The sequence below is a fragment of the Artibeus jamaicensis genome, unplaced genomic scaffold (genome assembly GCF_021234435.1).
Source record: "Artibeus jamaicensis isolate MK-2021 breed Jamaican fruit bat unplaced genomic scaffold, CSHL_Jam_final contig_525, whole genome shotgun sequence".
In the NCBI taxonomy this organism is placed as follows: Eukaryota; Metazoa; Chordata; class Mammalia; order Chiroptera; family Phyllostomidae; genus Artibeus; species Artibeus jamaicensis.
This window is the reverse complement of record NW_026521874.1, coordinates 4143368-4166122: the sequence shown is the minus strand read 5'-3', so window position 1 is coordinate 4166122 and position 22755 is coordinate 4143368. Positions and strand designations below refer to the sequence as shown.

Here is a 22755-nt window from a genome sequence, read left to right as displayed (position 1 = left end):
CAAAAACCTAGAACTGTCAGAAAAATAAAACTGTGGAAGGCTGACAGCCAAGGATTTAAAGAAGCCACATTCATCCAGATTGGTGCCTTTCACAGGGGGTCAAAGCAGCTCTACCTAATACATAGAAAAAAACACGGGGAGGCTGCAAAATTGAGGAAACAAAGAAATATGGCCCAGATGAAAGAACAGAACAGAACCCCAGAAATACAACTGAATGAAACAGAGATAGCCAACCTATCAGACCCAGAGTTCAAAATACTGGTGATCAGGATGCTCAAAGAACTCATTGAGTTCTTTGAAAGTTACAAAGGAAAAAATGAAAGTTACATTAAGTGAAATAAAGAAAAATCTACATAGCCCTGGCTGATGTAGTTCAGTGGACTGAACATCAGCCTGTGAACTGGAAGGCTGCAAGTTCAATTCCAAGTCAGGGCACATGCCTGGATTGCAGGGCTGGGTGCCCAGTTGGTGTGTGTTGATAGGCAACCAATCGATTTCTCTCTCCTACTCTTTCTCCCTCCCTATCCCTCCCTCTAAAAATAAATAAATAAAATCTTTAAAAAAAGAAAAGAAAAAGAAAAATATACAAGAAACCAACAGTGGAGGGAAGGAAGTCAGGATTCAGTCAGTGGTTTGGAATACAAGGATGATATAAAAATTCAACCAGAACAGAAAGAAGAAACAAGACTTCAAAATACAAGGATAATATAAGAAGACTCTGGGACATCTCCAAATGTGCTAACATCTGAATCTGGGGGATGCCAGAAGAAGAGAAAGAGCAAGAAATGGAAAACTTACTTGGAAAAATAATGAAAGAAAACTTCCCTAATTTGCTGAAGAAAATAGACATACAAGTCCAGGTAGCACTGAGAGTCCCAAACAAGTTAGACCCAAAGAAGACCACATCAGGATATATTATAATTAAAATGCAAAAGGTTAGAGATAAAGAAAGAATCTTAAAAGCAACAAAAGAAAAGCAAAGAGTTACCTACAAAGGAGTACCCATAAGTATCTATCAGCTAATTTCTCAAAAGAAACTTTGCAGGCAAGGAGAGACTGGCAAGAAATATTCAAAAAAGATGAAAGGGACAAACAACCTAGATTACCCTATCCAGCAAAGCTGTCATCAGAATGGAAGGGCAGATAAAGTGCTTCCCAGACAAAGAAGGTTAAGGAGCTGATCATTACCAAGCCATTATTACATGAAATGATAAAGGAACTTATTTAAGAAAAAGAAGATGAAAACTATAAAAACTAAAAAGGCAACAAATTCACAACTATACACAACTGAATCTAAAAAAAACCCCAAAACAAAGAACTAAGTGAACAACCAAATCAGGAACAGAATCATAGCATAGAGATCATGGCAAGGGGGAAGGGGGAGAATAAGGGAAAACTTGCAGGGATTAAAAAGCACAATTGGGCCCTAGCTAGTGTGGCTCAGTGGATTGAGTGCCAGCCTTTGAACCCAAACGGTTGCTGGTTTGATTCTTGGTCAGGGCACATGCCTGAGCACAGGCCAGGTCCCCAATTGGGGGCGCATGACAGGCAACTGATCAATGTATATCTGGTACATAGATGTTTCTCTCCCTCTCTTTCTCCCTCCCTTCCCCTCTTCCTAATAATAAAAATAAAATAAAAAAAAACACCATAATTGGTAGGTACAAAATAAACAGGGGATGTTAAGAATAGTATAGGAAATGGGAGACGTGAAAGAACTTATATGCACAACCCATAGACATAAACTGAGCAGGGGACTGCTGGAGGAAAGGGGGTTACCTAGCAGAAGGGAGCAAAGGGGGACATTGGGACAACTGTAATAACATAATCAATAAAAATACTTAAAAAAAAAAAAAGGAAAGGGGACTTCTAGCCAAGATGGAGGCGTAGGCAGACACACTGTGCCCCCTAGCACAACCAAAATTAAGGACAACAAAAAAAACAACCAGAACTGGCATAAAATTGAACTGTATGGAAGTCTGACAACCATGCATGCAGACTGGTAAGAGGGGCTGAGACAGTGGCCAGCACAGAGGGCTCGCAGCAGGAAAAAGTGGTGGCTGGTGGACCCGGGCACACAGGTGGCCCCTGGCAGACCCTGAGTGCACGATGGCAATGGGCAGACCCAGTGAGGGCGCAAGGCTGCTGGCTGACCTCAGATACAAATTTGCGCACAGATAAACCAGACAAAAACAGGCAGCAAGACAGACCATGCAACCCAGGGTCCCAGCGTCAGGAAATAAAGCCTAAAAGCACTGATTAAAAAAACTTGTGGGGGTTGAGATGCTGGGAGAGACTCCCAGCCTCACAGGAGAGTTCATTGGAGAGACCCACAGGGTCCTAGAATGTACACAAGCCCACCCACCTGGGAACCAGCACCAGAAGGGCTCAATTTGCTTGTGGGAGGCAAGAGAAGGGACTGAAATCCGAGACAGCGAAACAAGTGCCATCGTTCCCTTTCTGACCCCGCCCCCACATACAGCGTTATAACTCAGCTACAGGGTTGCGCCAATGCCCTGGTGAACACCTACAGCTCCATCCCTCATAGGTAACAGTCGCGACCAGACCAAAAAAAATGGCTCAAATGGAAGAACAGATCAGAGCCCCAGAGCCAATAAATCTAAGTGACCAAGAGAGAGCCAATCTATCAGGTGCACAGTTCAAAGCACTGGTAATCAGGATGCTCACAAAATTGGTTGATTCTGGTCACAAATTAGATGAAAAAATGAAGGCTATGCTAAGTGAAATAAAGCTGCTAAGTGAAATAAAGGAAAACGTACAGGCAACAATAGCGATGGGAAGGAAACTGGGACTCAAATCAATAGAGTGGACCAGAAGGAAAAAAGAAACAACCAAACAGAAACTAATGAAGAAAAAAGAATTCAAAACAATGAGGAGAGGCTTAGGAACCTCCAGGACATCTTTGAACAAATTATAGGGGTACCAGAGGGGAAGGGGAAGAGCAACAAGTGGAAAAGTTATTTGAACAAATAATAAAGGAGAACTTATCCAATCTGGCAAAGGAAATAGACTTCCAGGAAGTCCAGGAAGCTCAGAGAGTTCCAAAGAAGATGGACCCAAGAAGGAACACACCAAGGCACATCATCGTTACATTACCCAAGATTAAAATGAAGGAGAGAATTCTAGAAGCAGCAAGAGATAAGGGGACAGTCACCTACAAAGGAGTTTCCATCAGACTGTCAGCTGATTTCTCAAAAGACCTTACAGGCAAGAAAGGGCTGGAAAGAAGTATTCCAAGTCATGAAAGGCAAGGACCTACATCCAAGATTGCTCTATCCAGCAAAGCTTTCATTTAGAATGGAAGGGCAGATAAAGTGCTCCTCAGATAAGGTCAAGTTAAAGAAGTTCATCATCACCAAGCCCTTATATGAAATGTTAAAGGGATTTATCTAAGAAAAAGAAAATAAAAAACATGAACAATACAAACAGTAAAGAGACAGCAAACTCACAGTTATTAACGGCCACACCTAAAACAAAAGCAAACTAAGCAAACAGCTAGAACAGGAACAGAACCACAGAAATGGAGATTACATGGAGGGTTAGCAACAGGGGAATGGGAGGAGAGAGGGGGAAAAGGTACAGAGAATAAGTAGCATAGATGATAGGTAGAAAATAGACAGGGAGAGGGCAAGAATAGTATGGGAAATGTAGAAGCTAAAGAACTTACGACACATGGACATGAACTAAAGGGGGGAATGTGGGTGGGAGGGGGTATGCAGGGTGGAGGGAAATGAAGGGGGGGAATGGGACAACTGTAATAGCACCATCAATATAATATATTTTTTTAAAAAGGAAAGGTCCAAGTAAGGATCAGCCTATAACATTTAAACACATGTCTTAAAAACAAAAGTAAGCTTATCTCACGTGAGATAATTACTTGAGAATCTTAACCTTTTTAATGCCTTGTCCATTTTAAGGCTAATTTGTGGGGAGGGGGTTAGAAATAATTTTATAAATAATAAAAGTAATGAATGTATTACTGACATTTTAGAAAACAGAAAAAAATAATTCACTCAAAGCCACTATCCCAATGCTAGCTCAATTATTATGTTGGTATTTTTCCTTTTAAATTTTACAGCTAAATCTAAGGTAATTCTAACTTTGTAAGGTAGTATATAGGAAGTAGAACATTTCTAAAATGTACTTTTTTCCTTAAAGGTTTGACTCCTGAGTATTCAAAGAATGCTCTTAAAATAGTAACATTAAAAATTCTTAATATAAAAATAACCTCCTAATATCTAGTTTAGACATCATTTTATTTTACTAGAAATGAAAAAAATGTTTATTGATTTTAGAGAGAGAGAGAGAAAAACTGATGAGAGGAACATCAACTGGTTGCCTCCCACATGTGCCCTGACTGGGGATCAAACCCCCACCTTTTGGCGTGTGGGGTGATGCTCCAACCGAGTCACCCGGCCAGGGCTAGATGTCATTTTAAAGTTGACTTAAACTTTGAAAGAAATAAAAAAACACATTGTGTGTTAGAGGAAGGAAGTTCAAAATATTTTTCTATCCATGTTTAAGTTAGTTTTAATATTAATGAATCCAGTCCACACAGCAAATTACCAATGGCTAGTAATGGTTTTAAAATTTTAAGTCATATTAAGGGGGAAAGGGAGTATTAGGGGGATAAGTGGTAATGAAAAAAATACAATAAAAACTTTTAACTCATACCAATGTATTGGGTTGGCCAAAAAGTCTGTTTAGTTTTCTCTGTAAAATAAAACACATTCTTTTGTTTAAAAATTTTTTTTTAATTTTTAGGTAGGGGAAGGGAAGGAGAGAGAGAGAAACATCAATGTGTGGCTTCCCCTTGTGTGCCCCCTGCCACCAGGGACCCAACCCACAACTCAGGCATGTGCCCTGACTGGGAACCAAACTGGTGACCCTTTGGTTTGCAGGCCAGTGCTCAATCCACTGATCCACACCAGGCAGGGCAAAAGACACATTCTTCATTTTCACCAATAACTTTATTGATTTGGGTATCTTGAGTATGTCAGCTAACTCCCACTATTGGCTTCTCCTGGGTAGAGGCAAGGGGTACGACCAAACATCTTCCAATGCATCAGACAGCCCCACAGCGAAGAATTATTTGGTCCAAATGTCAATAGTACCAAGAAACTTTGCAAACCACTTTCGACACCTTTGATTAGTCATAGCACCTTCTCCATACACTGCACAAATCTTCTTTTGCATTTCAGTTGAGTTTTTACCTTTCTTTAAATAATAAAGCACAATATGCCAAGACTATTATATATCCTCTTGCATCTTCAATATTAAAACGACTGCATAAAAATCCACAAATTTTGATTCTTTTTAATGCATGCTAATATGACAGCTGTCACAATACAATCTAACAAAATTGTTTTGAATGAAGTTAAAGACAACTAAACACTACTAGAGCCATTGTACAGAAAAAACTAAATGAACGTTTTGGCCAACCCAATACCTAGAGTCTAATAACTTGCAATTTTTCCTTTTAAAGAATAAATGTATAATCCTGACATAACCAGACTCAGAATCCCTAGAGGGACTATATATGTTCTATTAAAAGTGTCCTGGGCAAAGTGCCCAAAAAGAAACCAACCCTGTTCATCTGCTTTCCTCTGTATTATCTAGGCCAATTTTCCCCTACTCTATCTTGCTGTGTTCCAGAACTATTTTTAAAAGCTAAAAGCTATAAATGTTGTTGGTGAAAGAACAAACTCACCAATTACTCAATGTGCTCTATGCTGATTGGTTATTATTTGATGTTCATTGGACAAACTATCTAAGAGAAGAGTAGCTGGGGTCAGACTAATGCTGGTTCCATACAGTTAAGCAACAGGTGGCCAGCGGACACTCTAAAGGCTCTACTGCCCTGATAGAAGTGGGGGAAAGAAGTTCATTATCAATGATTTTCTTCCCTTGGAAGTTTATTCTCTTAAAAATGAGAAAACAGGCCCAAAATGAGTCGCTTAAGCTAAGCCCCATGTCACCAAACCAAGATTTAATATCTAACTTAATTTCAATTTTGGCCTCCCCCAGGAATAGAATCTTAAACGTCATAATCAGGGATTAAACCTGGTCAGCACTAGCGAGGTGTGAGCATCAAAATGCTCTCCATACCCATGATTCTGTCTCTGCTCTTTCTGTTTGGTTTGTTTTTTAGATTCAATTATTGATATATATGTATTTTTGCCATTTTATTGTTCATAGTTTTTATCTTCTTTTTCTCAAATAAGTTCCTTTAACATTTCATATAACAATGGTTTGGTGATGATGAACTACTTTAGTTTTTTTCTTGTCTGGGAAGCTCTTTCTTTACCTGCCCTTTGATTCTAAAGGACAGCTTTGCTAGGTAGAGCAATCTTGGTGCAGGTCCCTGCTTTTCTTGACTTTGAATATATTTTACCAATCCCTTTTAGCCCGAAAAGTTTCTTTTGAGAAATCAGCTGATAGACTTATGGGACGTTCCCTGTATATAACTGCTTTTCTCTTGGTGCTTGTAAGATTCTGTCTTTAACGTTTGGCACTATAATTATGATGTGTCTTGGAGTGGGTCTCTTTGCATCCATCTTGTTTGGGAGTCCACATGCTTCCTGGACTTGCATGTCTACTTCCTTCACCAAATTAGAGACATTTTCTTTCATTATTTTTTTCAAATAGATTTCCAATTTCTTGCTCTTCTCCTGGTACCCCTATGAGGCGAATGTTGGAAAGCTTGAAATTGTCCCACAAGCTGCTTATACGATCCTCATTTTTTGGATTCTTTTTTCTTCCTGTTGTTCTGTGTGATTGTTTTTTGCTTTCTTATGTTCCAAATCATTGATGTGATTCTCAGCTTCATCTATTCTACTGTTGTTTCCCTGTAAATTGTTCTTTATTTCAATTACTGTTATCCTTTGTTTCTGACTGGATCTATTTTATGCTGCTAAGGTCCTCACTAAGTTCCTTGAGCATCCTTATAACCAATGTTTTAAATTCTGCATCTGATAAATTGCTTATATCCACTTCATTTAGCTCTTTTTCTAGAGTTTTCACCTGTTTCTTCATTTGGGCCATGTCTCTTTATCTCCTTGATTTGGCAGCCTCCTTGTGTTTGTTTCTATGTATTAGGTAGATCTACTTTGACTCCATGTCTTGGTAGCGTGGCCTAATGCAGTAGGTGTCCTGTAGGATCCAGTGTCACAGCCTCCCCTATCACCCAAGTGGGTACTCGAGGTGTGCTCTTTGTGTGGGCTGAGTACACCCTCCTCTTGTAGTTGAGCCTTTAGCACTTTGGCAAATCAACAGGATGGATTTACCGAGGCCAGTCACCTGTAAGGATTGGCTGTGACCACTGACCACCAACCTCCACCCACCACGGAGGATAAGGGAGCAGCAATCATGTTATATGCTGAGATCAATAAGATTAATGCTTTATGGTGTTAGCTTCTGGTTTGGAGACCAATTTGACAGACTCAGCTCTTTTGTCATCAAAATGGAATTGGACAGATTTTTTTTGCCTTTTATCTATATAATATGTTTTAGAACCTTTAATAGCAATGATCAAAATCTGGGCTAGCTTTTTTAATGGACAAGGTAGAATATTTCCCTAAGTATGTAACCATTTAAATGCTTATAAAGCTTATCTGGAACTCAAAAATATTACCGGATTCCAGACATCATTCTGGATATTTATGTGGAAACAAGAATCTCTGCTCCTGCTGCAAAATTTCCACCTCAGAATCTGGCATAGCAATTATTTCCACAGTAATTAGCTTGAGGACTTTACAAGACAACCACATAATAAGTACTTTGTATTTGTCAAAAACACTAGAAACGATTTTTTAAAAGAACCATTCCCCTTTTAAAGAGAAAACCTATAGAGAAATTATCACAATTCACCAAGGTTTAGCAAGTCAGAAGAACTGAATTAGAATAAGCACTTTTGTCCTTAAGTCCGGTTAGTCCCATAGCTATGCTATGTTCCATGTCTTAATTAAATCACATCTTTGCCAGTTACTTTATCAAATTATTTTTAAGCATAGAAAACCACAAAAATAGGCCCAAGAGATGAAATAACACCAACTGTTCCAGAGCTATATGTCTGTACGACTGTACCCAACAGCCACCACTTTTGCCCGTTTGTCAGTGTTTTGCATTCTGTTTGAATTTAAACTTGTAGAAAACCCAAAAAAGCCATCTTTTCACATCATAGTTCATGTCATGAATCACTTTCATTCTCTAAATTCTTGTCACAGAGTTGCTATTTAAGGCAAGAAAAAAATGATTCAAAGCAACCTTTACTTTCTGTTGAAATTAGTCTTTTCAAATCACCCATCATAACTAGTGCCACATATCTGAACACATATACAAATACTATTCTACCCTTTTCCAACCTGTATTACATTTTAAACTTTGAATGAGAGAATCTCACCAGTGCAGCATAAACAATATAACTGCCTACAAATGGTAGTGGGTCGTTAACTGCTAATTCTTGATGAGAGCATTTACAATAAGTAATATGATATGTGTTGGTGGAAAACTGTTCTACCAGAAACCTGTGGCACAGGAACACCCATCTCTGAAACACGGTCAGCCACACCATCCAAGGTCTCGGTGCCTCTGGTGTAAGTCAAGTCACCACCACACAGCTCTTCCTGCATCTCGAATCGGGTTTTCAACAGCCATCTAAGCGGTTAGCTCCCACAAACAAATTTCTATGTGAAGTTTTCAAATTTGGGGTTAAAACTATGAAATTACTTAGATTGCATATATAATATACTACTTTTATGACAGTAAATTGAGCCAAATTTATATGATTCTTTTTTGTTCCAACTCTTGGGAAATTTTAGGGGCCTCAGGTCCTGCTATGAACTCTGAAGAGCATAATGTGATTTGAAAGGTTCTAAAAATACCACAGGTTTCCGCTGGCTCACTTAGGGGATGACGCTTCAATTACAAGTGTCGAAATTTGATTCCTAATTTTTCAGGGTCTGACAGCTGCAGTATATTTTGCCAGGACTCCCTTATCTTCATTGTGCTTCTCTTTGAAGTATTTAAAGAGAAGTCCATAATCTTCATAATTTAGCTCTAGGATTTCTGTCAGTAGCTGTAGAATGAATTAGTTGGGCCTTTCTAAAGCTGCTTATAAATATTATTTGACCAAACACATTTTTAAAGTAGCCACTGACAGCAAAACAGCTGAAGTTCTGTAACGATTAGAGGAGAAAACCCAGTGGACTCTAAACCCATGTGCCACAAACCAGGAGTGAGCTGCCAATGCACAAAGTGCCAATGGAACAAGAAGTTTACTTGTTGCTATAAAGTTCAGACCCAAAAGGTACGCATTCATTTGGATGACAGCCCCGGGAAGAGTACTAGCACTTCATCACCATCACTGAAGCTCATTTTTTGTTTGCTTTTTTTAAAAAAAAAATTCTTAAATATATTTTATTGATTATGCTATTACAGTTGTCCCATTTTCCCCCCTTCACTCCCCTCCACCTTGTACACCCCTCCCACCCACATTCCCCCCTTTAGTTCATGGCCATGGATCATACATAAAAGTTCTTTTTTTAAAGGTTTTATTTATCTTTAGAGGGGAAGGGAAGAAGAGAAAGCAAGAACACCAATGTATGGTTGCCTTTCATGCATCCCCTGCTGGGAACTGGCCTGCAACCCAGGCATGTGCCCTGACTGGGAATGGAACCGAAACCCTCTGGTTCAAAGGCCTGCGCTCAATCCATTGAGGCACACCAGCCAGGGCCATAAAAGTTTTTTAGCTTCTACATTTCCCATACTATTCTTGCCCTCCCCCTGTCTATTTTCTACCTACTATCTATGCTACTTATTTTCTGTACCTTTTCCCCCTCTCCTCCTCCTCCTACTACCCTGTTGATAACCCTCCATGTGATCTCCATTTTTGTGGTTCTGTTCCTATTCTAGTTGTTTGCTTAGTTTGTTTTTGTTTTAGGTGTGGTTAATAATTGTGAGTTTGCTGTCATTTTACTGTATATGTTTTTTTACCTTCTTTTTCTTAGGTAAGTCCTTTAACATTTCATATAAGGGCTTGGTGATGATCAACTCCTTGAACTTGACCTTATCTGAGAAGCACTTTATCTGCCCTTCCATTCTAAATGAAAGCTTTGCTGGATAGAGCAATCTTGGATGTAGGTCCTTGACTTTCATGACTTGGAATATTTCTTTTCAGCCCTTTCTTGCCAGTAAGGTCTCTTTTGAGAAATCAGCTGACAAGTCTGATGGGAACTCCTTTGTAGGTGACTGTCCCCTTATTTCTTGCTGCTTTTAGAATTCTCTCCTTCATTTTAATCTTGGGAAATGTAATGATGATGTGCCTTGGTGTGTTCCTTCTTGGGTCCACCTTCTTTGGGACTCTCTGGGCTTCCTGAATTTCCTGGAAGTCTATTTCCTTTGCCAGATCGGGGAAGTTCTCCTTTAGTATTTGTTGAAATAATTTTTTCACTTGTTGCTCTTCCTCTTCTTCTTCTGGTACCCTTACAATTCAGATGTTGGAATGTTTAGAGATGTCCTGGAGGTTCCTAAGCCTCTCCTCATTTTTTTTTGAATTCTTGTTTCTTTATTCCTTTGTTTGGTTGTTTCTTTCTTCCTTCTGGTCCACTCCATTGATTTGAGTCCCAGTTTCCTTCCCATCACTATTGGTTCCCTGTACATTTTCCTTTATTTCACTTAGTGTAACCTTCATTTTTTCAGCTAATTTGCAACTAAACTCAACCAATTCTGTGAGCATCCTACTTAGAATGCTCACATCTGATAAGTTAGCTATCTCTTCATTGCTTAGTTGTATTTTTTCTGGAGCTTTGATGTGTTCTTTAGTTTGGGCCTTTTTTTTTTTTGTCTTGACACACTGGTTACGTAGCGAGAGGCAGAGCCTTAGGTGTTCACCTGGGTAGGGCAGCCCAGTCACTGGGTTGTGATGCTATATGTGTGGCAGGGGTCCGAGAGGAAATAATAATGGTGTACTGGCGTGGCTCTCTGCCGGATTTCAGTCACCTCCCCCACGCAGAGTGGGCCCTTCTGGTGCTGATTCCCATGTGGGTGGGTTTGTGTACCTTCTAGGTCCTTGTGGGTCTCTCCCACAAACTCTCCTATGAGGCTGGGAGTCTATCCCGGCACCTCTACCCCCACAGGTTGTTTTCAATCCGTATTTTGAGGCTTTATTTCCCCGAACTGGGACCCTGGGTTGCATGGTCTATCCTGCTCCCCAGTTTTGCCTGGTTTATCTGCCTGCAAATGTGGGACCACCTGGTCCACCAGCCACCTTGTGCACCATGCCCATTCACAATCTGCCACCTTGCTGGGTCCACCCCCTGCCACCCTGTGTGCCCACGGTCTGCCAGCCACCACTTTGCTGCAAACCCTTTCCGCCCAGCCACCCAACTCCGCCCCTCCTACAGGTCTGGATGGATGTGTCTACTTTAATTCCTTGGTTGTCAGACTTCCATACAGTTCAATTTTCTGTCAGTACTATTTTTTTTTAATTTAATTTATTTATCTTTAGAAGGGACGGGAAGGAGAGAGGGAGAGAAATATCAATGTATGGTTGCTTCTCGTGCATCCCCTGCTGGGAACTGGCCTGAAACCCAGGCATGTGCCCTGACTGGGGATGGAACCGCAATCTTTTTGGTTTGTAGGCCTGTGCTCAATCCACTGAGCTACACCAGCCAGGGTTGTTTTTTGTTTCTAAATTGTTGTTGTCCTTATTTAGGTTGTGCAAGGAGGCACAGTGTGTCTACGTACGCCCCCATCTTGGCCGGAAGTTGTTTGCTCTTTCTAATAATGACAGCAGAAATTCAGAGCTATTGAGGGGATTATGACGGGGACGGTCAGAAGCTGAGTAGCACTACTGCAAGGAGCACAGGCTCTATTCTTTGCTCTTCCAGTGAGTGAAACACAGTCATCAAGCTCAAGTTGCTGTGAAAGGGGCAAAATCACACCAAAGCAACTGACTGGGGACTACCATACCAAATGGCAAATTTATGTTTGTGGCCACTTATTTAAAAACTACTTTATCTATACAATGAAATAGACAACTCTGGTTAGAATGAAGAGTTACATAATTTTTCTTATCAAATGAAGTGACAATATTTATTTTATTTTATTTTATTTTTTATCTTTAGAGAGAGGAGAAGGGAGGAAGAAAGAGAGGGAGAGAAACATCAATGTGTGAGAGATAAAACAATCAGTTGCCTCTCACCTGCCCCCTACTGGGGACCTGGCCTGCAACCCAGGCATGTGCTCTGACTGGGAATCGAACTGGTGATCTTTCTTTTCACAGGCTGGCACTCAATCCACTGAGTTACACTAGTCGCGGCCAAAATATTTTTAATATTATCATCTTTCTACTTAAAAAATATATCTATATTAGATCATACACTTTCATTTGGGTTTTCTCCACATTACCAAGTGCCTATTACATGCCAGCTATGAAGTAAATGGTAGTAAACATGAAATATGCCCATCATCATGAAATTGGCAGGCTTCTTACAGGTGGCAGAAATGGAACCAGTGACCTCAACTGTGCTCTGTGCTACCACACATGAAACATTTCAGGGCTGGGAGGTGCGAGCTGGGAAGATAATAATAGGGTACACTTCCTGGAAGAGAGGTTACTTAAGCTTCTGTTATCTTTAAAAAAATCATACTGATCACAGCAACCTTTCACTGACAACTCAGTCACAGTTATGACCATTAACCACCACACAATGCTGCAGTACTGTTCTAGCTCCTCTCACATCGAATCCACGTAAAGTAAGATATTTCTCTGTAAACATTTTTAAAACATCCCAAATTATGGGAAACTGAGGTCACTTAAAATCATGCCCCAATATTTGAAGTTGTCATAACTTGGAATAAGAGCTATAACTGATACTTTAAGTATATGCAGTTTATTGTATGTTAATTATATCTCAAAGCTGTTTAAAAGAAGAGGGAGAAAATCCTCTGTGTGACAAAAGACACCATGCACAAAGAGACAGTTAAAGAGACTAGAAGAAAATAATGATTCAGATTACTATCCAGAATATATGTAAACTGTGATAAATAAATAGGGAAAAACATTTGACCCATTAGAAAAAACAGAAAAATAAACAGGGAAATTACAGAAGAAATACAAATGACCAAACGCGTATGTGGACAGATACTCAATCTCGCTGCTAATTGAGAAAAATGAAAATCAAAGCAAAATATCGTCAGAATAACAAAACATTAAAAGACTGAGCATCAAGTGCTGGTGAAGAGTTCTAAGTAACAGAAGAAACGGACTCTTGTACACTCTTGGTTGGAATACATTTGGAATTTCCATTCTATGGACTACAAAGTAGCAGTTAACTGAAAAGATACACATAACAATTCCTACTAGAATTGCAGGTAATATTTACTGTTTCCTATAGGTCAGGCACTGTTGTATATTGCTCACTTGCATTAACTCATTTAGCCCTCACAACCACCACATACGGTGAGTACTATTACTATCCTCACTTAATAGACAAAGAAAATGAGGCACAGAGGAGTTAGGTACCACGTTAAGGTTAAGTGCCTAACAGGTGGCAGGGCAGAGGTCTGCCCACAGGTGCTCTGACTCCAGAGATGTTTCTCCTATAGAATCGCCTCTTTGTTTACTGACATTAAAAAATCTCCAAGACAAGTTATTTAAAATCAAGTTGCACAACACACACTGTATAATACCATTCACATTTTTAAAAACCTACAAAACAGTATCACCTCTATCAGTGTCTACTGGTGCCTCCGGAAAGGCCTGAGAGGATATACAAAACTGGTAGCAGTGGTTTCTCTTTGGAAAAGCAACGGAAGGTCTCAGACTGGGGTAGGAGGTAGTCAAGGAGGACTATTGTTTTATGTGTGCTGTTTGATTTCTGCACCACGAGGATGTGTTCAGGTATTATTTGTACAATCTGATTTTTTAAGATTAAGAGCCACAAAGAATGGACCCAGTCCAATCTTTATTTTCTACTGAATATACACATCACTTCCAAAATGTCCCTCATTCAGCTTTTGTTAGAACATTTTAACCCTGATTGATGTAGCTCAGTGGGTTGGGCGTTGCCCCACAAAGCAAAAGGTCACAGGTTCCATTCCTGGTCAGGGCACATGCCTGGGTTTCAGGCCAGGTCCTCAGTTGGGGCATGTGAGAGGCAACTGACTAAAGTTTCTTGCACACATCAGTGTTTCTCTTCCTCTCTTCCTTCCTCCCCTTCCCTTCTCTCTAAAAATAAATCAATAAAATCTTTTTTTTAAAAAAAGGAGTATTTTAAAGGGCAGAGCACTCTACTTCACCAAAGCACTTCACCAAAGCACTTCAGTGAAGCAGGTGAAGTGCTTCACTACTGAAGAAAGCTTCAGTGGTACAATTTTCTTCCTTATGAGACAATAAAATGTCTCATACCACCATCCACTGGTCCTACCTCTGCTTTCGGTCAAACAAGAATACCACTACTCCATATGTATCAAGATCCCCTAGACCATCCCCAGCTCAGTGATTCACTATGAGGATTCATAGGACTTGACGTACAGTCATACTCTTGGCTATGCTTCATAACAGACACAAAGCAAAACCAGCAAAGGAAAAGGCACATGGGGTGAAGTCCGGAGGAAACCCAAGAGTCTTTCCCCTTACTTCCCCCAGTGATGAGTTGTGATGACACCTGTGAAGTGTTGTCAACCAGGGAAATTCATTAGACTCAGTGCTCCCAGGGTTTGTACCTGGGGCTGATCACACGGGCACCTTCTGCCTAGCCCATACCAAAATCCAACTCCCGGAAGGAAAGCTGGCATTCGACACAAACCACGCTCTCCATACGCAGTTTAGGCACAGGGAGCCATCCTTATCAGGGAATGGTGGGAATCCTTCTAAAATCCAAGTTCCCACACCAGCCAAGGGCCAACTTCGCAAGCAAGCTTTTCTAAGAATAGCAGGGCCAGGCTGGCCATGTCAACTCTTTTCTGCACACTGTCCTTTCCATATTCCTGTTGATATTTAAATGAAATTCTATTATGACTTTCTTTAGGTTTTTGGTTGTTGTTCTCGGTTAATACGTAATCTTTTCTACAAAGTTTCCAGATTTTTCACCCATTTTGGTCACCCTCATCTGGACTCTGGCTTGACTATGTGCCTCCTAAAACATGAAGTCAAAAAGTAGAGTAATAGTCCAGGCATAATTTCATCATGAATAGGGCATTTCATTTTTGTGAATGGAGTATTATATTTTGTTTTTTAAAGCTGCATTACCAATGAGTGATGTGTTGAGCTGACAGACAACACTTGAATTCTATGGCATTATACTTATTATCATCCTGTTCATGGCAGTTTGTTTGTTTAAGCACAGTGCTCCTACCTACCAAGATAATTTTAAGTCCTAATTCTATCATCTGTCTCGGGCTAACTTTGCTTTCTAGCCTGCTGTCATATGAAAATCATTAAGGGTTCCGGAGCCATACTACCTCGGTTCAAATCATGGAACTTTACTTACTAGCAATGTGGTTCTCAGTGGATGAGCATAAATCTGTGAGCCTCAGTTGCCTCATCTATAAAAACTAGGAATAGCTCTGTCTGGTGCGGCTCAGTTGGCTGGGCATTGTCCTGCAAGGTGAAAGGTCACCAGTTTGATTCCTGGTTGGGGCAGATGCCTGGGTCATTGGTTTGGTCCCTGGTCAGGTGGGTGTGAAAGAGAAGAAACTGATCAATGTTTCTCTCTCACACTGATGGTTCTCTTCCTCCCTCCCTTCCCCTCTTTCTAAAAATAAATAAAACCTTTAAAAAACTAGAATAATCATATCTATTTCACAGAGTTGTTTGATAAAATTTAAAAAAACCATATATAATAAGCCTACTATTGGGTCTGGCATATTGCAATTGCAAAATTAACATTAATTATTATTATTAATCTAAAACACTGATAAAAATAATATGTCAGAATCAAAGGCAAGGTTCCACAGCATATCTTGGTGACTTCTCTCAGAGATACAGCATCAAAATTCTTTGAGAATATAGTTTCAACCAGATTTATGCTTAATTATTATACACTTAAATCCAGTAGAGATATAAAAAGTTAAATATTCATTATTATAAATTTTTAGTTAAGATATTGTTGTCTCTAAACTTAACCTTTTTACCACCTACTAAATACCAGTATGAAAAGAAATAAATCAAGACAGATTAGACTGAACAAGAAAATCTCTATCACTTAGAAAATAATTTCAACTGTTCAAAGGAATTCCTCCCTATGTCAGAAGTCTGGCAGAATAAGGGAAAAACACATTCCTGTGCTTATTTCTGTGTATTGCCTCTAGCAAGACAGTACAATGAAAATGAAATGTTAAAATGATAAAGTATAATAAAACAGAAGACTTTACAGATACTCTATTTTTTATGAATGGGGGTTGATTAAAATCACCCCCATTTTACAGGCAGAGAAGTGATTTGCTCAAGGTCAAAAGGAACGTGTGAGAAAGACCTGAATCCCAACTTGGCCACTTATTAGCTGTGTGAATATACAATCTCCCTTAGCTCAATGGTAAGTGTAAATAACATCTGTTTTTAAATCATTTTCTATTGTTATTCTGTTGTTCCAATTTCCCCCCTTTTGCCCTCCTCTACCCCTCCACCCCACCCGATTCCCCCAGTCAATTCCCACACTGTTGTTCATGTCTGTGGGTCATTCATACATGTTCTTTGTCCAGTCCCTTCCCCTTCTTTCCACCACTATCCCCAAACCCCCTCCCCACTGGTCACTTTCACTCTGTTCCGTTTCCATGCCTGTGGTTCTATTTTGTTCATTAGTTTATCGTTTATTAGATTCCTCTTATAGGTGAGATCATATTTCACTTAGCATAAGAGTCTCCAGTTCCATCTATGCTGTCACAAAAGGTAGGAGTTCTTTCTTTCTGTTCCTTAATATTCCACTGTGTAAATATACCACAGTTTTTTGATCCACTCCTTTACTGATGGATACTTAGGCTGATTCCAGCTCTTGGCTATTGTAAATAGCGCTGCTATGAACATAGGGGTGCATAAGTTCTTTTAATTGATGACTCAGAATTCTTAGGGTATATTCCCAGCAGCGTAATTGTTGGGTCAAAAGTCAGTTCCAGTTTTAGTTTTCTGAAGAAATTCCATACTGTTTTTTACAGTGGCTGCATCAGTCTGCATTCCCGAGAGTGCACTAGGGTTCCCTTTTCTCTGCATCCTCACCAACATTTGTTGTTTGTTGATTTATTAATGATGGCCATTCTGACAGGTGTGAGGTGATATTTCAGTGTAGTTTTAATTTGCATCTCTCTGATGGCTAGTGATGTTGAGCATCCTTTCATATGCCTATGGGCCTTCTGTATGTCCTCCTTAGAGAAGTGTCTATTTGGATCCTTTGCCCATTTTTTTAATTGGATTGTCTGTCTTCCTGGTATTTAGTTGTACAAGTTCTTTATATATTTTGGAGCTCAAAGCCTTGTCTGATGTATCTATCACTGGCAAATATGTTCTCCCACACATTCAGTTCCCTTTTCATTCTGATGATTTCTTTAGCCATACAGAAGCTTTTTAGTTTCACGTAGTCCCAATTACATCTTACAAGAAGTAAAGTTATGTTTGCAAAGCCTCTAGCACAGAGCCTTACAGAAAAAGTACTCAATAAATGTTACCCCATTTTTGTGATTCCTGGCCTTGTATTCTTTCCGAACACCATGCTACTACTTCTTGATACCCTCTCACCAACTGTGTTAACAGGTGAGTCACAAAGAACATGACTTTTTGGTGATTACCATGTGGTATCAAATGAAACCTCAGTAAAGTCCAGCTATATTATATAACAAACTTTCTCCTTTTGTCCATATGACCTATCAGTTCATCAAAGCAGAATATAAAATTGGTCTACCAAGATTTGTCACTTATAAAATTGGTCTACCAAGATTTGTCGCTTAATGTTCCTCAATACCTTCTGTTTTTTTAAGTAAATGCCAAGTAAGTGGTTTATTCAAAATGTTCCCACTTCTGACCACTATTTAAAAAATTAAGTGGACCTTATAATTCCCAGTTATCTTTTCCCTTTAATAAAAAAAGGATGGCCCTGGCTGGTGTAGCTCAGTGGATTTGAGTGCTGGCCTGTGAACCAAAGGGTCGCCTTTGGATTCCCAGTCAGGGCACATGCCTGGGTTATGGGCCGCAGGAGGGCAGCCACACATTGATACCTCTCTCCCTTTCTCCCTCCCTTCCGTCTAAAAAGAAATAAATTTTTCTTAAAAAGCATGCCTTTTTCTGCTATCAGATACATCAGAAAATTCTATACACCACATTTAGTAAAAAATAAAGGCTAACGTCCTGGCATTAGGTCCTTTTCCCCATTGGCATATGGGTATATCTAATACTGAAGTCTAAGCATCAGTCATACCAAATGTGGACATAGCAATTAGTACTTCCTGTCAATTGGGCAGCATTTTCTTAAGAAGATATAAAAATGCTAGGAGGTAACATGTTCTCTTATAAAGCAAAACTGCTGCATAATTAATCTTTTCTTTTTCCTGGAAAGCAAGGATGTCTCCAAGCACAGGCTGTTGGCTTCCAAGTATCACTTAAAGTGCTCCTGTGTCTCAAAGTGATCTGAACACAGATGTTAAAAGCCAAAGGGGTGTTTTAATTAACTGTTGACTTCTGAAATTTACCCCTTCCACAATTAGCTAAAAGGCATACTGGGAGGGCTACTATCAGAAGCAACACAGAGAAAATGTCTGGCACAGTGAAGGTTCACTGCCAGTTCATAACAGTATGAATTCATTAACTTTTCAAAGCCAAAATGAGCTCTGGACAGAGCAGCTTCTCAAAGTAGCTTTTGCTAAGGCCTAGGAGGTAATATAAAATAACAGAGCAATAAGAGATGGTCAAGTACAAGTCAATGCTTAGGAATTATAATATGATCTATCCCTTGATTTCCTAAAAAAAAATCACTAAGCTGAAGGTAAGATATTTTCCTTCCTTTATTCACTCTTTCTTAAGCTAACTTCATGAAAAGAAAATAGGGAATTATATTTTTGGTGCTCAGGTTTAACCATCTATAGATGACAATGATTACTTTTCCTGCTAATCACATGAATCTGACAAAAGGATAAATGAAATAACAGCTGTGAAAGCACTCTTTGAAATTTAACGTACACACAGTAACCTGAGATATAACTGCATTTTTAAGTTCATCATCATTTACGATGAGATTCCAATGGTGTCAGTGCAACTGGTCAAACACACATTATAGACAAAGTAACCTGAAGGTAATTTTTCTCAGCTCTCTATGAAATTACATTTATTAACAATTACAACTTTTTTTTGTATATATACCCACTCATTTTGTTTCACTTTTATAACTTAATACCTATAATAAATAAATCCAAAATAAATTCACTTAATTAAAAAGTGGAAATTTGGAACATTAGCTCACTAAATCACTAAGATCTATAATTATATATTAAGAAAATCTTGCCCTGGTTGGTGTGGCTCAGTGGATTGCAAACCAAAGAGTCTGCGAACCAAAGGGTCACCAGTGTGAGTCCCGGTCAGGGGGCACAGACCTGGGTTGCCGGCCAGGTCCTCAGTAGTGGGTGTACAAGAGGCAACCACACATTGGTGTTTCTCTTCCTCTCTTTCTCCCTCCCTTCCCCTCTCTAAAAATAAATAAATAAAATCTTTTTAAAAATCTTAATATGACTGCACAGAGTTTTCAGTTTTAAATAAATAGGTTTTTAAAAATCACTTCCCACTGTTTAAATTCAAAATAAAAAGGCAAAATCATTAATGGTTTCAAACAAGAGCAACACTCACATCCTTGTCCCAAGAGAAAACTCAACTCACCTCATCCCCCTTCAAAATCTCAGTGCCGTCAAGTTCACGGGTCTGATTTGTCTTCACTGACGCCTCTCTCTCCAGGCTGGCTAACTTCTCCTTTGTTTCCTGAAGTTCCTCAGCTTTTGCTTCTTTTTTGCGAGAAATGATGGATGCCTAATTGAGCATTAAATATGAATGTAAAATATAACATATACAATCAACTATCTATTAAATTGTGAAATTTCCTACTTTTTAGATTTTACCATGCTAAAATTTCAATATAAGGTTGGCTTGTCCTGACCTATACTACTACTTATCATCATCAGTTATATATTTAGTATGAGTTTACAATGAATATTAAATATCAACCTAAAAATATTTTGGAAGACCAAAGCACTGAAAATATAGGGGATATCAGTAAAGAAATAAAAATTCAGTAATAATAAAAATATTGAAATCTTGTCAAATAATTCTCAAATGCTAATGAAAGTACATTCCAGGTAAGTAAACAGAAGCTAACATAAGTGTAATGCTTTTCTGCATGGTATATTGCGTTTCACTGGAAGAAGACAAGAATGTTTTATTTTCAAACCTACGACACAGGTTATCTTATCTAAATTCAATATCCATACTTTAAAAATGAAAGGTTAAAGCATATATTATATTTGAGGCCTGCTGATAAATAAAATGCAGGTTCAAAGTCACACATCTAACTCACTAGAATTATGCAAATGTTTGCACAATCCGAATGGCTGCTCCTGTCACGAATGCAGCATTTCATATTCGATAGCAGCTCTTGGAGGATTTCCTTTAATGAATCAAAGCTGTACCAGCCCAGGAAGAACAACAGTCAAACTGTCTTCTAAACTGAAATACTGTAAGTATTTTCTTCAATGTGACTGGAGAAGGGGAATCTCTACTGCAAACCTTTAAAAAAATTCAACTGCCCTGCCTTTTAAAAAAAACTGAAGACAGGTGATGAAGGAATGTTTCTCTCTGTAGAAGCATGCCCACTAAAAAATGAGGAGGAATGATAAGAGTTTCAGAACTGTAGAGGAACTGATGGTGTACTTCCTTAACATGATAAAATATATATATAAGCCTCAGCCCAAACCAGGACCTTATTTAGTAGAGAAATTTTAAGGTATTTTCCACTAAAGTCTGGAACGAGATAAAAATCCCACTACCACCACACCAATTTAATATTGTGTCGAAGGTATCTGTTCACACTGTTAGAAAAGAGAAAGCAATAGAAACTAAGAATCTGGGAACAGCCCAAGTGCCCACCAGTAGATGAGTGGGTAAAAAAGATGGTACATTTACAAAATGGAATACTATACAGCTGTAAAAAAGGGGAGATCTTACCCTTTGCGACAGAGTGGATGGACCTGGAGATTATGATGCTAATTGAAATAAATCAGAAAAGGACAAATACCATTCTTGTAACCGGGCGTAGCCAAGTGCGGGGGGAGAGGCAAAAAAGGGGTTTGGAATGGGGTCCAGAACTCAAGGTGTCCAGGAAATATTAGAAAGACATGTAAGATGTCCTCACCCCTTACTTCCCTCCACAGGTGTCAGCTGGGGAAGGGACAAATGAAGCAGGGCCATTGAGAGCTGTTCTGCATAGCAATAGTTTTGCAGCTAACCTCTGGAATGGTCATTTAACATATCTATAACCTTTAACTGGCTTCATAGATACATTAAATAGCTGTGGCCATGCTTTGAGCCAGGGAGAAGGGAGTGACTTCCACCCAGGATGTAATTGAGAGACAACATCTCCTGGTTACAGTGCCTGCATGAGAGCTTGGAGTTGATTGGTTCCACGCCATGGGTCCACACCTGACCAGACTCACTATGGCAGCCCACTAAAGCTAGGAGGATATGGGAGTCCTGGCAGGTGTAACCGACTGTAGGAGGACTCAGAAATGGGGCTGCAGAAAAAGACTGGTGCGGGGATTTAAATACAGACGCTGCAGCCATTGAGGAGGAGAGCCACTCGGTTTTGGCAGAGTGAGGATCTCCTCTTCGCCATGTGAGAAGGTGTACCGTGCAGCTTTGCCAGAGTAGGGACCCCCACAGCTGGAGGTAGAGAGAACCACGCATTTCAGCCAGAATGGGGACTCCTGCTGCCACGTACGAGAGAATCACCATGCGGCTTTAGCAGAGAATCGCCACTCGGCCTACCCTCTCCTCAACTCTGGTGGAAAGAAGAACCACGCAGTTTTGGCCAGAGTGCAGACCCCTGCAGCTCTGGTAGAAGAGGCCCATGGGGCTTTGGGGTGCTCCCTTTGGCCGCGTGGCCTGGGAAGCAGGAGAGACTTTGCCTGGAAAAATGGGTGCAAAGAACTCTTGCCAGTGGACCATGAGAAGGTGCCACATGACTGGATTAACTGGAGATCCTGCCCGGATGGCGACCCACCGGATGATGGCAGTGACCTGAAACATGGACGTGTGCTTCTTTTCCTGAGTTACGGTACCCTGAATTAGGGCAGGGGGGAAGGAAGCTCTGTGGGAGTCTGTGGTTATCCTAAAGGACTCTGATAAATTAATGGGGGACATTGGGTCTCTACTTTAAATCTGTATAGCTTTAAATAAACCTTTCCTTTCCTTTTCATAAATCTCTGGCATTGAGAGATGTCTTTCCTCTGGTGGTGGACAGGCGAGCCCAGTAGGTATTAGTATACCATCCTTGGGAGGGGCCCCTGTTGTTCTGTAGCAGTTTTTGGCATCCCTGGGTGGGCCATATATTGTTCCCACCTTGGACCTCTGTTTGGTAACAATCTCACTTATACAAGTGTGGAATCTAATGAACAAAGTAAGACCAGAGGCATGGATACACTGAACAGACTGACAGATCTCAGGAGGAGGGGCTGGCGGGAACTGAAAGAGATTAGTCAAAGATCATA

The 22755-nt window shown here is 39.8% G+C and overlaps 1 protein-coding gene across 7 annotated transcripts in view; it reads right to left on the bottom strand.

The window, feature by feature from the left end:
* The window catches only part of IFT81 (intraflagellar transport 81), a 133112-nt gene that overhangs the window by 19677 nt on the left and 90680 nt on the right, over positions 1-22755 (bottom strand). For all 7 annotated transcript variants that reach the window (XM_053669628.1, XM_053669630.1, XM_053669632.1 and 4 more), the window contains one exon: positions 19877-20023. In XM_053669628.1, coding sequence (XP_053525603.1) covers positions 19877-20023 — 147 coding nt within the window. The remainder of the gene's footprint in view (positions 1-19876; positions 20024-22755) is intronic.